Source organism: Macrotis lagotis, chromosome 8 (genome assembly GCF_037893015.1).
Source record: "Macrotis lagotis isolate mMagLag1 chromosome 8, bilby.v1.9.chrom.fasta, whole genome shotgun sequence".
NCBI classification, from domain to species: domain Eukaryota; kingdom Metazoa; phylum Chordata; class Mammalia; order Peramelemorphia; family Peramelidae; genus Macrotis; species Macrotis lagotis.
The window spans coordinates 139,854,584-139,871,685 of NC_133665.1; the positions used below are offsets into that span (position 1 = coordinate 139,854,584).

Consider the following 17,102-nt stretch of genomic DNA (forward strand, 5'->3'; position numbering starts at 1 on the left):
AAAATCATATCAAAAAAAGATTCAAAGGCAACTGCCTGGATAGAACCCATCAGCCCTGAAGTCAGGAGGCCCTGAGTTCAAGATACTTGATATTTACTGTATGACCCTGGGCAAGTCACTTAACCCCACTGCCTGGCAAACATCCCTCACCTCCCCAAAAAAGATTCATTGACTCTCAAAAACAGATAAAAAGCAAAGGAATCAGGTCCAAAAACCCCCAATACATAGGGATAGATAAATCAATATATGTTCCAATGACTAGAGCAATGAGGAAGGAAAGAACAACAAAACACAGCTAAAGAAGAGGTAGAAGGCGGCACCTTCCTCTTCTTCCACAATCCTTTGTACCAGTGGAGGGCGATTGTTGAGGGATATGGCAAATAATATCAGCTTTCTTTTTTTAAAAAGATTTTTTTGGTGGGGCAGCTATTGGATAGAGCACCGGCCCTGGAGTCAGGAGTACCTGAGTTCAAATTCAGCCTCAGGCACTTAATAATTGCCTGGCTGTGTGACCTTGGGCAAGTCACTTAGCCTCATTGCCCTAGATAAAAAAAAATTTTTTTGGAAATTTTTTTTCTACTTTTTTCCCTTTCCTCATACTTTACTGTGAGGGAGGCCAGCTGGGGGGAAAATGCTATCAATAAAAATTAATTTTAAAAAAATGCATCGACTGGTTTGCAGTCTTCAAGGACCAAGAGCCAAGGGGCAGAAACCAACTTGCCACTCCCACCTAAGGGCTACAGCACCCCCCCTTCTGCTCCCCTCTCCCGGGTCCTGTGGTCTTGGCGGACCCCCAGAGTGGAGGAGAATGAATGGACAGCCAGACAGAACAGACCCACTGTTACTGGAACTCTTCCGATCCTTAGCAGCTGACTTTCACCGTGAGCCCCCTCTTCCTGACCTCAACACTTCGGCCTCTCATTAGCCTCCCCTTCCGGGCCGGTCACTCCCAAATGTCACTGACATTTGACCGAAAGCCCTCCTATAGGAAAACCCACCTGGGGGCTCCGTGTCTGTGCAAGAGCCGTCCTCAGCTTGTTTCTTAGAATCCTGGTAATTAGGAGTCCTCCTAGGTCCTACATAGGCCAGCTGTTCCCCTCTTAAGCAACATTTTAAAAACGCTGGTCCTTGTATTTTCTCCAATGTTTGACAGCTTGGCTAATTATAACAGCAGTACCAGGAAACAAGTGACTATTTGCCATTATCCCAATTCCTTATTGAGACAGTTTGTGGGGAATGTTGTTTTTGTTTGTTTAAATCTTGGCTGTGGAAATTTTCCATAAAGTTGCAGTTCTGTACAAAATAAGCTACAGTTTCCATACAGTTTGTTTGTGGGATAAATGGAACCATTCATTAGAAGGGGAAGGAGAGATGCAGCCTTCAGCTGCTTCTCATGCCTTTCCACTTGGGGCCCGCAGATACCCACGTTCTTCTTTGGCTTGGCCCGGCTGTCTCTTTATACTAGGGATCGGCCTGCCCTCGACACTCCTCCAGTCATTCTATTCCTCATGTGGGTATAAGGGCTGCCACCCACTCCCCTAACTCGGCCAGCCCCTCTCCCATGCCCGCCCTCCCTCCCTGAGAAAGCCAATGCCCCATACCAACACGATGGCCCGCCTGCCTGCTGATGCCTCCAATACATTGGATGTAGGTGCGGGTGGTGGAGGTGGAGGCATCGCCCTCCAACTCCGCCAGCAGCTGCTCCATGAGCTCCGAGAACAGGTTGGTGCTGCAGGTCATGACCAGGTGGCCCAGGGCGACGATGGCCCGCTTGCGCACCGCCAGGCGGGGGCTGGTGAGCTGGGGGACCAGGCAGTGCAGGATGGAGGAGTGGAAGGAGAAGAGGGCCCCACCCAACCTGCGGGGAGAGGGACGCTGGAGTCAGACTCCCCCACTCCTAGCCCCCCACCCCATCCACAATGGCCAGCTGATCTCCCTGACCTCCCTCCCTCATCCCCATCAGGGTGGGCTCTCAGATGTAGGGTAAAGAGGGTGAGAAGCTCTAGTCCTAGAGGGGTAAAGGGACCTGGCTGAGGTTATAGAGTCCAGAGCGGAGCCAGCTGATTAATTCTAGAATCCAGATCACGGTCTCCTATCCCCAGGCCTGAGAAAGGCTAAATAGAAGCTATTCGAGTGGCACTTTTCCTCCAGGCCACTGGCCCAGCTTTACCAGGCAAAGGGTCCCCCCCAACTAGGGATGTGTTTTGGGGAGAGGTACAGTCTACACTGAATGATAAATGGAACTTTAAATGAGAAAAATAACAAAGGAGTTTGTTTTAGACAGGTTATCCATCGGATACCCTTGATTTTACCTGGACTACCCTATCATTGCCCTCCTCATCCTCACCCTTGGCCATACCAATCCAATGCCCCATTTAGCAGGGGGAGCCCCAGATGTCTACGCCTCTGCCTCAGTAGATAGTTAGCATTATTGCCCTTCCCACCCTAGCCTATTAACCAAGCCAATTCAAGACCCCATCTCACACTGAGAACTGCAAAGCAACATCTAAAACCAGGAAAGAGAGAAGAAAGACATCTAGAAATCGAAAGTCTTGAGTTCCAGTCACTGATATCTAAATAAGTCACATTCTACTCCAAGAGCTTCAGATTCCTCATCTAGGAAATGGGGATGATAATTCCTGCAGTACCTTCCAGGAAAGATGTAAGGATTAAATGAGATTATGAATATAAAAATATTTTGAAAAGTCCAAAATCCTAAAAAATAAACAAAAGAAATAAAAGAGAGGAGAGAAGAAAGAAAAAAGAAAGGAAGGAAGGAGAGAAATGAAGAAGGAGGGAAGGAAGGAAGGAAGGAAGGAAGAAGGGAAGGGAAGGAAGGAAGGGGAGAGGGAAGGAGGGAGGGAAGGAGGAAGAGAGGAAGGAAGGAAAGCAGGAGGGAGGAAAGGAAAGGAGAAAGAGAAAGGAAGTAAAGAAGGAAGGAAGGAAGGAAGGAAGGAAGGAAGGAAAGAAGGGGAAGGAAGGAAGGGAGGAAGGAAAGAAGGAAGGAAAGAAGCAAAATCCAAAGTCTTACATAAAATGAGCACTCTGGGGTCCTTCCTTCCCAGACTCCTTACCTACTTAGCATATCTGATAGGATATCCAGAGCCTCCAACTGCACAGACACATCTTCCTGCTTCCCAATTGCACCAGTAAGCTGGGATGTGATCTTTTTACACACATTGGCTGCCATGGCGGAGCCTGGAACATAGAGATGAGAAACAGTGAGGGTTGTGCCAAAAGACTTGCATTTCTGGGAGACTCTGATTGTAGCCAGATAATATATTTTACTGTGTGACTACACAGAGAAGGGACTGAATAAATCCCCCCCAAAACTTAGTCCGGCCCCATCACTGTGTCCAACTCGGTTACAACAGAGGTTTGGGCTTTGGGAGTTTCAGTGGCCCGACTGCATCCTCACACTGGCTACAGCTTTTAGGCTGAGAAGGTAAAACCATTATCAGAAAGGATGGGTTGTGGAAAGAGTAGAAATTTGGAGGCCAAGGGTTCAAATTCCTGCTTTGCCACTGGTGACTTCCTCAAGCTTGCACAGCTACTTAGAGTATGAGCCAAGATGGTGGGAAGAGTGAAATATCTAGAGAAGGAGACCCTGGCTCTGCCACCTGCTTCAGTTTTTATCTGTACAATGGGGGTGTTCCTGGACTAGGTAACCCCTACAGATGCTTCCAGGTCTAGATCTGGGATCCTCCAATAGAGAACAAGTCCACTGGTCTCACCGCTGCACTTTCCTTCCTTTCCTCCTCTTACTTATTTTATTTTTTAATATGTTATTGCCCCTGGCCAGAATGTAAGCTCCTACAGGGCAGGCCCTATCTTCCTTTTTTGCATTTGCATCCCTGGTGCATAGCACAATGAGCAGGTAATAACTATTTTTTCCTTCATTGCAATTGTGGCTGCACCAACCTAAACAAAACCCGAGTGTGATAAATGAGGTTTTCCTCCATCACCCTGAAACCCCGTAAAGCTTCTTGAGGCGACTGGAACCAGTCTTGGTAAAGGTCTAGGAGGTGAAAGGACAGCGGGGTTCTGTGATCAACGGGACCTTCCCCTTTACTTTACAGAGGAGGAAACCAAGGTAATGAGGGGGGGAGAGTAGAGCTGACATTAAAACCCTGGCTCCCTTGACGCTCAATTCAATGATAATTTTAAAAGCTAGCATTTATATAGGGCTATATGTTTATTGATATTTATATAGATGGTGCAATGGGTAGAAGGTCAGGCCTGGAGACAGGAAGACTTGAGTCAAATCTAGCTTCATACACTTACTAGCTATAACCCTGGACAAGTCACTTTACCCCATCTACCTCAGTTTCTTCATCTGCCAAATGAACTGGAGAAAGAAATGGTGCACCACTGCGGCATCTTTGCTAAGAAAATCCCAAATGGGATCATGAAGCATCAGACACAAACCAAACAACAATGAAGCATTTATAATCTGCTTTATGTTTTAAAAGATTGTGTATATATCTCTATAGATCTATCTATGTGTGTGTGTGTGTGTGTGTGTATAGATATAGATATATGCACACTCATGTATCATGTATCCATGTTGCCTCATTTGATCTTTACCACTCTGTGAGCTGGGTGCCATCATTCTTCCAATTTTGAAGATGAGAAAACAGAGGCAAAGAGAGGTTAAGTGACTTGCCCAGTATAGCACAACTGGTGTCTGAGAAGGATTCGAACTCAATCTTCCTACTCCAGTCCAAGCTCTCTATCTACTCACACCACCTCGGGGTCTAGGAGGGCAGTTGTGACCATGAACAATCCATTATTAGACAATCCACAGGCCTCACCTTCTTCTGGTAAAGGGCCCAGTTAGGCTAGCCCCCTCCTCAGAATGTCTTGATCCAAGCCAGGGTAGTCCCCTGGTGAGTCAGCCCCTTCCGGAGCCTCAGCCTCCCTCCAGCAGATAGAGGTCTGGGGCAGGGGAACAGGAAGGGTCTCAAAGCTAGAAAGCCCCTCTGTCCCCAGAGAAAGGGATGGGTAGAGGGGAAATCATGCTGCAGGAGGTCCAGAGTCTATCTCAATAGTCTAGAAATTTCTCTTGGGCAGCTCCGAGCTGGCGTCAATCTAAAGTGACAGGCCTGGTTCCTTGCTTTGCTTATCAGCTGGTTTCTGGAGGTTGTGCCGAGCCGGGAGTTTCCAGAAGGGGCTGAATGAGGCCGGACCCTGGGAGAAGGCTCAAAGGCAGGATCTGGCCTACTGGCCCTGCTCTCTCTGAGGTGGGAGCTGCTCTTCTTTTCTCACTAGGCTGAACCGAAAGGGGGCAGTGGGCCTGGGCTCGGGACCTCTGGCAAGTCACAAACTCCAAGACACTGCTTCAGGCAAATATCAATTCTCGGTCCCCTTGCCTCCAAGGGTTACAGTGTGAGCTACTGTCCAGCTAGGTAGTGGGGCACTGGATGGAGTGGAGGACCTAGAGTCTGGACCTTAGTTCAAATCTAGTCTTAAGACACTTACTAGCCATGTGACCCCAGCTGGGTAAGTCCCTTACCCTGTCTGCCTCAGTTTCCTCATCTGTAAAATGAGCTGGAGAAGGAAGTGGCCAACCGATGCAGTGTCTTTGCCGAGAAAACCCCAAATGGGGTCTTGAAGCATCAGACACAACTGAAAAATGACTGAACAACATAGGGCCGTCACTATGACGGTTACTTCTCGTAACATGGGGGGTGGGCAAGGAGCAGGAAGGATTGAGGTTAGCCTCCTCAAAGAAGAATTATTCTCCAAGTTGCAGCTGCTGCCCTCTGAACATACAGGAGAGACCACAAACCAGCTGGGCTGGTTCAGGTGCGGTCCTTTATCTGAAGGCAGTGGGATGGAGGCAAGTGGTGCACAAGCACAGAGCATTAGACTTGGACATGGGTTCAAATCTTGCCTCAGATTCATAGCTGTGAAACCCAGTTGGTCAAGTCTCTTTGCAGCTCTGTGCCTCAGTTTCCCAACATGTAAAATGATGGGGTTGGTTCTAAAATTTCTTCCCAGATCTAAATCTAGAATCCTAGGAAGGCAGAACCTTTCTAGGCAATGGAAGTTAACTTGTACTCCCCCCCAAAATCCTAGAACCGAGGGGGATGGGGTTGGGTACCTGTGGATGCAGGTGGGAGTTCAGAGATGACGGTTTTCAGGCCCATGCCAGAAATATCCCGGAGCTGCTCCTTGTCAGACAGCATGTTGGTGCAGAGTGTGTCCACAATGGTCTCCACCTGGTACTCCTTCACCTTGCCCACCAGAGGACCCAGGCTAGAAGAGAAGGAAGACAACAGTCCTAGGTCTGGAATGGCATGCTCACCCTCAAAGAGTCCTCTTCATTGCCAGGGAATCTAGACTAAATTTACAGATCTCCCAATAATAGAGACTCCTATTTTTGGTATTAGAGATTTCTCTGGATTACCATTTTGCTAGACTCTTAGGATGAGATTTAAGGACAGAAAGGCCACCTAATCCAACCTTCTCATATAATAGAACTAAAAATTGAGTCTAGGGAGTATCCAAGGGTACACAGATAGTAAGTGTAGGAGATAAGAATTGAACTCAGCTCCTTTGACTCTCTCAGTGGGCATTCTACCCAGGGCTTAAATGAAGAGATTATGGAATGGTAACCCCTGGGTTAATCCTGGGAGTCCAGGGTCTATACTAGCTTCCTCCCCACCCTCACTTTATTTCCTTTCTGTCTATCCTTATCTCCTTTTTTTTCTTCTTCAAATAATTAATTAGCATTTATTATTTTTTCTCTCTTATCACCACTCTCAATTTGAAAAAAAGAAAGGACAAAAGGACAAAAGATAAAATGAAAGGAAGGAAAAGGGAAAGAAAAAATGAAAGAAAAACAAAATCCTTGTAATAAGTAATAATCACGTGAAACACAATTATTAGTCATGTCCAAAAATGTATCTCCTTCTTTATAATTAAGGCCATCACCTTTCTCTCAAGAGGTTTTTCTCTTTTCTCTTTTCCACCACCCCTTCCAACTTGGGATATGTAAAAGATCATCCATCATCTGAACTAATGATTGCCTTATCTCCTATTTTTTGTTCTTTCATTCCATTTCATTCTTTTCTTCCTATTCAATTAATCATAAGGCTACTTCAGTATTGGGATGATATTAAAAAACTACAGAGATTCTTTGACAATTTATTAGAAGGGCAGTAATATAAACCCTGGCCTCACAAGTTGAAATATGACTACCTGTGGAATGAGTTATTTTTAAGAGTTCTTAACACAAAGATGTAAATTTGTCTCACAAATATCACTGAGAACTGGGGGATGGAATCCATGAGTGGAAGTTGCTGTTCAAAAAGAGACAGACTGAATCAAAAATCTGGTGGAGGATTCTAGGGACTGAATGAATAAAAAGCATTTACTGAGCTTCCTGTGAGAGCTGACTCTTTTCTCAGCCCTGAGGAACTTGGTCTCAAGGAGCTCGGGTTAGCAAGGGAGACACAAACCCAAGAGAGGTTTCAGTGGTAAGGCAGACGGGAGGGCCTCCAGGTCTCAAGGGGGCAACTGCAAGGTGGATGGCCAGGCATTCCAGGGAGTTTAATGTTGGCTGCTATATAGAGTTAGAAAGTTGCAGAGGCGATCTATCACCCAACATCTCCATGAGGAGCCATCGGGGAAAAGCAGTGTGGTGTCTATCATTGACTGAAAGGAAGGGTTCTAGAGAACACAGAGCCAGTCTTGAAGTCAGATCTGCCTATAAGCAAAGAGTCAACCTGTTGGTGCTCCAGATTAATCTTTAGGCCACTAGGTTGCAGGGTAAGTATTGACAGGTAATTGATAATAGAGACAATAGTCTTCTCTCAGGGAGTTCCAGTGAAATCACAGACCTCATAAAAACAAGGCTACTAATGAGTATAGGCCAGATGGAAAAAATGGAAGAATGCCCAAAGGAGGCTACCACATTGGCATGGAGGGATGATGAAGATCGAAGGGTGACATCGGCTAGTTGGGCAAATGCTGCAAGTGCCAATATAGGATTGATTTTGGAGAAGTAGACAAAAAGATTTTCATAGCACATTACCTTTAGGAACAACAAACTGAATAAATATGATCAAAACATTTATCGGGAAGGACAATAAATAAATTGCATTACTACATAAAATACATTATTAATTTAATAAAATACATTAATACATAATTAATTAAATAAAAGACATTATTAGTAGAACAGAACACAAAGTTGCAATTAAGGCCAATGGGTATGAGAAATACAAAGAAATCTGGGAAGATTTAAAAGGCATAAAGCTAAGCAAGAGAGAAGAACCAAGAGAGTGCCAACTGTTGCCACATACAACTCAAAGTAAAAGAGCAGCCAAAGAAGCCCCAGAAGGGCGGAGGGTCAGTACACAAGTCCTTCTATCCTCTAGTCTTCATGCAGATTCTTTTTCTTTCTGTCTCCCATCTTTAATTTCCTTCAGGTATCTCAGATACCCATTCAGTCTTAACCCCCTCATTTTTCAGATGAGGATGCTGAAGCCCAGCTAAGTTAAGTGGTCTGCCCAGCATCAGATAGATTCCAGGGACAGGAGGATTTGAACCCACAGAGCCAGCTATCTCTTGACTGGATACCAAGTGCTAGATTGAGAATCAAGATAACTGAGTGTAATCTTATCTCTGATCCTTAAAACTAGCTGTATGACCCTGGGAAACTCCAGCTCTCTGGAACTCAGTTTCCTCATTTCTAAAACAGATCTAGATCAGAAGTATCAAACTGTGTAGCCAGAACCAGATTAAAATGTAATTGGGAAATATTTAATAAAATAAACAAAATTACATATAACATGGATAATGTGGATATGTGGTTTTCTCACTTGATATGAGGCTCATAGGGAGCCTAGGATGTGGTTTATATGCCCCTAGTTCCATTTGAGTTTGGAAGCACTGGTCTAGATGGCTTTGAAGTCCCCTTCAAGCTTTTTTTTCCCCCAGAAGGGAAGGGATAAGACAATTGGGGTTAAATGACTTAGCCAGGGCCATATAGCTAGAAAGTATATGAGGCTGCATTCAAACTCAGGTCCTCCTGATTCTAAGCCTGGTGCTCTCTTCACTGTGCCACCTAATTGCCCTTCTCTTCAAACTCTTAATCCTAAGAAATTAACTAATTTAAATTTAAATATTTATGTACTAAGCAAACTTATTTGGTTTCATTCATACTAAATTTTTAGAAAATATTAAAAATGGTAAGAGAGTAAACAGAACTACCATTCAACAACTATTCCCAATTAAAAGAAAAATACATGGAGAGAAAGACGGTCCTATAAGCCTGTAGGTGCTCAAATACTGTGGCAAGCTGTTGGCATTTTGAGCAGTTCCATTTCCATTAATATATCTTGCATATTTGTCTCTCCCCCATTAGAATGTAAACTTCTTGAAGGCAGGGACCAAATTTTTTGTCTTTGTCTATATCCCCAGAGCATGGCACAATGCTTCCACAAAGAACTGCTTAATCAATGTTGTCTGATTGACTGATGCCTGGCAAAATTCCAGGGCAGATTAATAAAGGGATGTTCTTTATTAATAGGAAATCACTCTAACTGACAGCATGAATTGGCCAGGAAAAATCAGACCAGACAAAGACCATTTTCATTTTTTGGCTGAATTTCTAGTCTTAAAAATCCTCCTAGATTTCTACAGACATCTCTTGGCAGCTTGTCCTGATAAAATGGAAAAGAGGAGTGAAACAGCTTGAGTGAAAATACAATCAGGTGGATTCAGAAACTGGTTGGAAAAGTAGGTCCAAGAAAGCAACCATGACTAACAAATGGTTCAATATTGATCTGAAGGGAGTTCTCTAAATGAAGGTGTTCCAAGGCTCTGTCCTTGGTCCTATTCTGTTCAATATATTTATCAATGAATGAATGAAATGACAGCATGTTTATCAAAACTGTCAGTGACAAAATTGTATGGGATAATAAAAATCCTGGATGCCAGAATTAGGAATGAAGAAGAGACTGAAAGCCTAGAATAACAGTTCTTAACTTTTTGTTTACCTGGATGCTTTTGTGAGTCTGGCAAAACCTAGAAACTCCTCAGATGAATATTTTTAATGCATAAAATAAAATACAAAAAAAATGCAAAAGGGGAGGCTAGGTGGTACAGTGGATAGAGCACTGGCTCTGGAGTCAGGAGTACCTGAGTTCAAATCTGGCCTCAGACACAATAATTACCTAGCTGTGTGGCCTTGGGCAAGCCACTTAACCCCATTTGCCTTATAAAAACAAAAACAAAATGCAAAAGATAATGAAAGAAACTATTTATATTGAACTATTGTTATTGAAATCTTTAATATTAAATTATTGGACCCCAAGTTAAATATGCCAGTTAGAAAGGTGTAACAGGTATAAGAAGATTATGTTTGTCTCATATTAAATTTCAAGTTATAGATTTGAGTTCAATTACAGGATGAGAGAAGATGGGGCTAGACAGTTGTTCATGTGAAGATGTAGGCATTTAAATGGATTAAGCAAGATTCAATACAAGTCAATAGTCAGGCTGATTGTAATGGTGTTAAATACAGGGAGGTGATAGTCCCGTGCCCTGGTCAGTCGGAGTGTGCCCTGAGAATGGTGTCCACTTCTGGGAGAGACATTTTAGGAAGATGTTGACAAACTGAAGGGGGTCAACAACCAAGAGTGACCTGCCCCCAAGCCCTGGCCCTACCTCCATTCCACACTGAAGCCTCAATCCCACCAACCATCAATCAAATTCATGCCATTGGTTATGATGACTAGGTGAGAGAATGTGGGTAGACCAGTATAAACTTAATTCTGTGTCTCAGACAAACCATTTAGAGCCTAGTTCTAGTGGAGTCGGGGGGAGGGGGAGTGGAAAGAAAGAACCACTGATGGATTTGAAGGATATGCTGAATATAAAAATTAGAAAGTGAGTATTATTAAATGGAGAAACCATAGAGATGAATCCCCAAAGGAGGCCAGTTGGCTAGAAGGAAGCTATTTCAGCTCTATTTCAGCTTAGAATCTTTCAAGGGGATAAAGTTTCGAGAAGGAAATGCTATACAGGTGTCAGATTAATGATCTGAATGAGACTAAAATGTAATTGAGAAATGCTTAATAAAATAAATAAAAATAGAATACAATTTAGCAGATGTCAATTTATGGCTTTTAATTCAACATGTGACCCACAGGAATTCATTTCTCTTTCAATCTGTCATCACTGTTGTACATTCCCAGGATCTCAGCCTACTGAGTTTGTGCCCTCTGCCCCAATACTGGCCCATCTTACATTCTAAGGGGGTCAGCAAAGTATATAAGGCACCAGTTGTCCCACAGTATCTGACATTACTATTAGAGCATTGTCCCTTCTACCATTCTGACCTCCCCGGTTCTCTTGACAGACCCTTTCCTCCTATTAGAAGCATTCTATTTTCTTAAAGAAGGGTGCTCCCCATCTCCACTTCTTGGAACTTTGCTGGTTGAGAGTCATTCATTTCCTTCTAGGAGATTCCTTCCTTACCTATTCTGATTCTCTTCATGAATGAAGTTATTTTAGTTTTTGCTAGGCAAATAGGGTTAAGTGGCTTGCCCAAGGCCACACAGCTAGGTAATTATTAAGTGTCTGAGGCAGATTTGAACTCAGGTACTCCTGACTCCAGGGCTGGTGCTCTATCCACTGTGCTACCTAGCTGCCCCATGAATGAAGTTATCTTAGAGAACATATGATGATTTCTTCAGATTCCCCCACTCACCATTTGACTGCTAAATTCTGCACCTCTCCATTCTTATCTTCTAGAAGCTTTAGTAACATCTTCACCACCTTCTTCTCACTGTCTTCATCCAACTTGATGGAATCCTTCTGGAGCTCCAACATCAGGTCATTGGTGGCCATGAATCTGCAAGGAGAGGAAGTGTTAGGTGTGGGCTTTTACTGGCTTTCTGGAAATTTACAGCGGAAAGAGTAGAGTTAAGGAGACAACTGGAGCTTGAATCCGGCCTCTGATATTTATGAGATAGATGACAATGGACAAGTCATTTTAGGCAGCCCCTTTTATAACTGGATGGTTCTAATGGTTAGATAGATCTGTCTGATGTTCAACTTTTCAGTCAGTTTACATCCATTGCTCTTGGTTGACTTTTGGAGGCCAAAGTCTAATCCCCCTTCCATTTCAAATACTTGAAGACAACCCCTTTAAGTCTCTCTTCTCCAGGCTAAATTTCTCCAGAGCCATAAATTGTAGTGACATTGTTGTTGTGCTGAATCATGCCTAACTCAAAAGATACCAAGGTGGTTTGTCATTTCCTTCTGCTTATTTTACATATAAGGAAACTGAGACAAACAAGGTTAAGTGACTAGCCCAGGGTCACACATCTAAGTCAATGTCTGAGGCCAGATTTGAACTCAGGAAGATGGTGCTCTACCCACTGTGCCAACTAGCTGCTGTCTAAGGAGGCTTAAGATAAGCAGAAGAGCTTAAGAAGAGCAGGGTCAAATCCAGAACGGGAGTGGGGATCACAGAAAAAAAAGAGCAACATCCCAAAAACCTAGAGGTGGGGAATGGGGGTCCAGCAGGGTCAAAGGCAGGAAGGTCAGGGACTGGGAAAGGCCAATTGCTAAATCGGGTTACCTGACTCCTACTCAAGTTTACCACATCTGTCCTCCAATCTTTCCAACTCTGCCCTGGACTTTAGAACAAGGTGGTCCTTTTCCTTCCTCACCTCTCTAACCACACCCTTGATCCTCCTCTCCTCTGGGAGCAATTATATCCTCTCTCCCTAATTTTCGCTATCTTTTCACCTACTGTTCGTCAACATGCCAAGATCTTCCCACCCTTGAAGCCTGTGCTTCAAGCTACTGTCCTGTATCTTCCTTTTCACAACCCAACTCCTAAAGAATAAAGTAAGGTTATCAATATTTCCCTTTATCCTCCCATGCCCGTACTTCAACTCTCTGTAATACGGCCTGTGATCTCATCACTCACTGAAACTACCCTTTCCCAAGGTTACCAATGATTTATCAAATGCCTGATCCAAGGGTCGTCTCAGTATTTTCTAGATTTCTCAGCAGCAGGACACTGCCTCCTCCACACACCCCTATGTTCCTTGGGAACTGGGATTGCCTTGTTTTTGTCTTTGAATCACCAGGGCCTATCACAGTACCTGGGGCCTAGTAGGTACTTAATAAATGGCTCTTTTGGCTGTTTGTAAAAATCACTGTATTTCAGATTTGGGAGAAATCTTGAACATTATAGAGTACATCCTATAGGGAGGAAGTAGCAAACTGAGGTTCAGAGGTTCATGATTGTCCATGGTAGTTGAGGCAGTAAAAGTAAAAGTAGAAGAGCTTGGGGGTAAACTAAGGCAGCCCTTCCAACTTGAAATCTACAGCTCCGTTCTCTAGACCACCAAGAATTATCTCTTAAAGAAACATGATGAGCAATGGAAAGTGATGCAGTGGAAAGAGCTCTGCACTTGGGAGTCAGAGAATCAGGGTTTGAATCTCACTTGTGCTTTTTTAATGACCCTGGACAAATCATTTTATCTTTGGATTTGGTAGAGAAAGACTTCCTCTCCATGATATTGTTGGCAAAAATAGGTTCAGCATGTGGGCAGAAATGTCTTTTTCAGAGCAACCAGCCATCTCTGAGGTCATCGTGGTCTGGGATATAAGACAAAAGAAAAAATGGATGCGTTGGTGAAGGGAAGGATGGAGATGTTAGTGAAGGGAAGGCTGGAGATGTTAGTGAGGGGAAGGATGAAGACAATGGTGAAGGGGAGGATAGAAATGTTGGTGGAGGGAAGGATGAAGATGTTGGCGAAGGGAAGGATGAGGGTGTTGGTGAAGGGAAGGATGAAGGTGTTGGCGAAGGGAAGGATGAAGGTTTTGGTGAAGGGAAGCATGGAGACAATGGACCCAATTAATTTCATTCCAAAGTAACCTCAGATCAATCAATCAATCAGCATTTATTAAGTACCTACTATGTGCCAGGCATTGTATAAGTGCTGGAGACACAAAAAGTCAAAAGATAGTTCCTGTCCACAAGGAATTTATAATCTGATTAATTATTTCATTTGATAATCTCACAACTCTGAGAGGCTGTTATTAATTATTATTCCCATTTTGATGATGATGTTCATCCTTCATTTTCTTTCTCTTTTTTTTTGCTCTAAATTATATAAATATTTTATTTGTTTTCAAATTACATATAATGGTAGTGTCTACCAATCAATCATTTTTATTGCAAAGTTCTGAATTTTACAATTTTTTCTTCCTCCTTCCCTCCCCGCCTCCCCCAACAGAAGGCACTCTGATATAGTCTTTACATTTGCTTCCATGATATGTAAACTGAATGTGTTGATAGATGAAATGGATCCAAAAGGAAGAAAGAAAATAGTTGAGATAGCAAAATTATGTACTACACATGACAACTCTAAAAAATTGAAGTTAATGGGGCAGCTAGGTGGTGTAGTGGATAAAGCACTGGCCCTGGAGTCAGGAGTACCTGGGTTCAAATCTGGTCTCAGACACTTAATAATTGCCTAGCTGTGTGGCCTTGGGCAAGCCACTTAACCCTGTTTGCCTTGCAAAAACCTAAAAAAAAAAATTGAAGTTAATAATCTGTGGTTTTTGTTTAAACTCTATAGTTCTTCTTCTAGATACAGATGGTATGCTCTATCACAGATCCCCTAAAATTGTCCCTGATTATTAAATTGATGGAGTGAGCAAGTCCATCAAGGTTGATCATAACCCTACTTTGTTGTTAAGGTGTATAATGTTTGTCCTTCATTTTTGAAGAAGATCAGACATCAGGGAGGTGATGCCATGACAAACACACGAATTGAATTTGAGTGAGGGAGTGCTGTATTAAGTCACCAGCATCACTTTATCCTCCCAGTGTCCAGATATGTATCAGGATGACGAGATGACTTTGAATGTGAAGCAATCAGGGTTAAATGACTTGGGCTAAGGTCACACAGCTAGTGAGTGGCAGATGTCTGAGGCTGGATTCGAACTCCTGTCCTCCTCTCTTCAAAGCCAGTGTTCTATTCACTGTGTCATCTAGCTGCCCCTATTCCCATGTTATTGTTGGGGAAATTGAGGTAAAATAGTATTGCTTACTTGCCCAAGGTGACACGATTAGCAAATATCTATGACTGAATTTGAATTCAGGTCTTTGTGATTTTAAGTAAAGTAAGTTTCATTCACTGTGCCATTGAGTTGCTCTTTATGGAATCACAGATGACAGAGCTGAAGGGACTGTGATTCACTTTCCTCACTTTACTAATAAGGAGCTATGATACCAGACCCAGGATCACACAGCTATTAATTAATAGCCTGGAGCAGGACTTTCAGATCCAGAGCCCTATCCTCTTTGATATGCTGAGTTATGACCTGAAAAGCTTTCATCACAGATTTGGAGCTAGATGGACCCTTAAAGCTCATCTTTTCCAACTCTCTCTCTCTCTCTCTCTCTCTCTCTCTCTCTCTCTCTCTCTCTCTCTCTCTCTTAAGGTTTTTGCAAGGCAAATAGGGTTAAGTGGCTTGCCCAAGGCCACACAGCTAGGTCATTATTAAGTGTCTGAGGCCGGATTTGAACTCAGGTACTCCTGACTCCAAGGCTGGTGCTCTATCCACTGCGTCACTTAGCCACCCCCAACTCTCTCTTTTTAAAGATGTTGGAAAGAAGTTTTCACCTTTACCTGTATCTCATTTATATGGGCAATGGTTTACCTAGTCATAGAAAGACTTACAAAGGTTGATGAGCTCATGGGATAGGGTGAACATTGTTCCCATTCTACAGAGTAGAAAAGTGAGGCTCTGCACAGGTCACACATCTAGCCAGGATGCAGATCCAGGGCTTTGGACTCCAAGGTGGGTGTTCCTTCCACTAGCCCACAATCCCTCTCTGATACTGAAGGGTTTCCTATGTAAAGTGCTGCATTGCTTGGGATGTTGGAAGAGGCCAGTGTTGAGTCACATACTCTACAGAATCTTCTCTTTTTGCCTCTGACATTCATTCAGTCAACAAGGGCATAAGCAGCCACTAAGCTCCAGAAACCAAGCCAACTGCTAAGATACAAAGACAAAAACTCAAAACAATCCCTGTTCTAAGGAGTTTACATTCTTCTGGAGAGAGAGAAGGGGAGAAAAGAGAACATGGAAGGGAAAGCGATGGGTGATAGTGGCTAGAACACTGGACCTGGAATCAGAAAGAACTCTGAGTTCAAATCTGTCTCTGACACTTACCACCAGCTGTCTTAATTTTTAAGGCAAGCTGTTAAATCTCAGCTTCCTCATCTGTAAAATGTAGTAATAATATCACTATCACAGGTTGCAGAGGGCAGAACCAAGATGGAAACAAGAAAGGATCAAGTCTTAGGTGCTCTCTGATAAAACTTCTAAACTAAGGACTCTAACTAAACTTTCGAGAGACAGAACCCACAAAGGGACCCAGAGAGGCAGTTCTCCTACTCAAGGTAACCTGGGAAGGAGCAGAAAGGCTCTGCTCCCCCAGGTCAGAGGGGGTCGGAGGGGCGACCACCAGAGGGGTGGCCCGCCAGAGCGAAAGAACTTCAGCCTCCCGGAGGCAGGCCCAGGGTGCTGGGAGCCGAGGCTTACAGCAGCGGGGGAGTCTCCTGAGCTGCACCCCAGGGAGCACCGGGCACAAAGTGGGGGAACAGCGGGGGACCTCTGCCAGAGCAAGCACGTGGAGCCCAGCCCTCGGGGCACACAGGGAGCAGCTTGGTCTTTCCGCAGCCCAGATCCAGGAACAGAAGCAGGGAGCCGGTAAGCAGGAGCCCCCAGGCCATGAGCCCATTGAGCTGAGGGAGGGGAGTGAAGAGAGAGAGATGGCGGAGCTCTGTCCTCTGCCCCTGGAACAGGACTCTGGCTCTCTGACAACATTCAGATCCTGATCGCAATCTAGGCCCCCCATAGAACAACAGGCCGCCCCCCCCCACCTCAGCCCCATGGCAGAGGGGGCGCTTATGGTCATTCACAGAACAGGAGGGAGGACAGAGCCTCACACACTGAGACCCTTGTGGGAATGTCCCAAAAGCTCAGGAAGTACCCCAAAACTAGGCCCAGGCTGGGAAAATGAGCAAGCAGAGAAAGAAGAGGAACACCAC

General features: G+C 44.1%; 1 protein-coding gene across 3 annotated transcripts in view; it reads right to left on the reverse strand.

Moving 5' to 3' along the window:
• The window catches only part of CAND2 (cullin associated and neddylation dissociated 2 (putative)), a 51,584-nt gene that overhangs the window by 20,887 nt on the left and 13,595 nt on the right, over positions 1 to 17,102 (reverse strand). For all 3 annotated transcript variants that reach the window (XM_074198518.1, XM_074198520.1, XM_074198521.1), the window contains exons 2-5: positions 11,726 to 11,869; positions 6,107 to 6,261; positions 3,075 to 3,198; positions 1,602 to 1,858 (exon numbers count right to left, since the gene is read on the reverse strand). In XM_074198518.1, the coding sequence (XP_074054619.1) occupies positions 1,602 to 1,858; positions 3,075 to 3,198; positions 6,107 to 6,261; positions 11,726 to 11,869 (680 nt within the window). The remainder of the gene's footprint in view (positions 1 to 1,601; positions 1,859 to 3,074; positions 3,199 to 6,106; positions 6,262 to 11,725; positions 11,870 to 17,102) is intronic.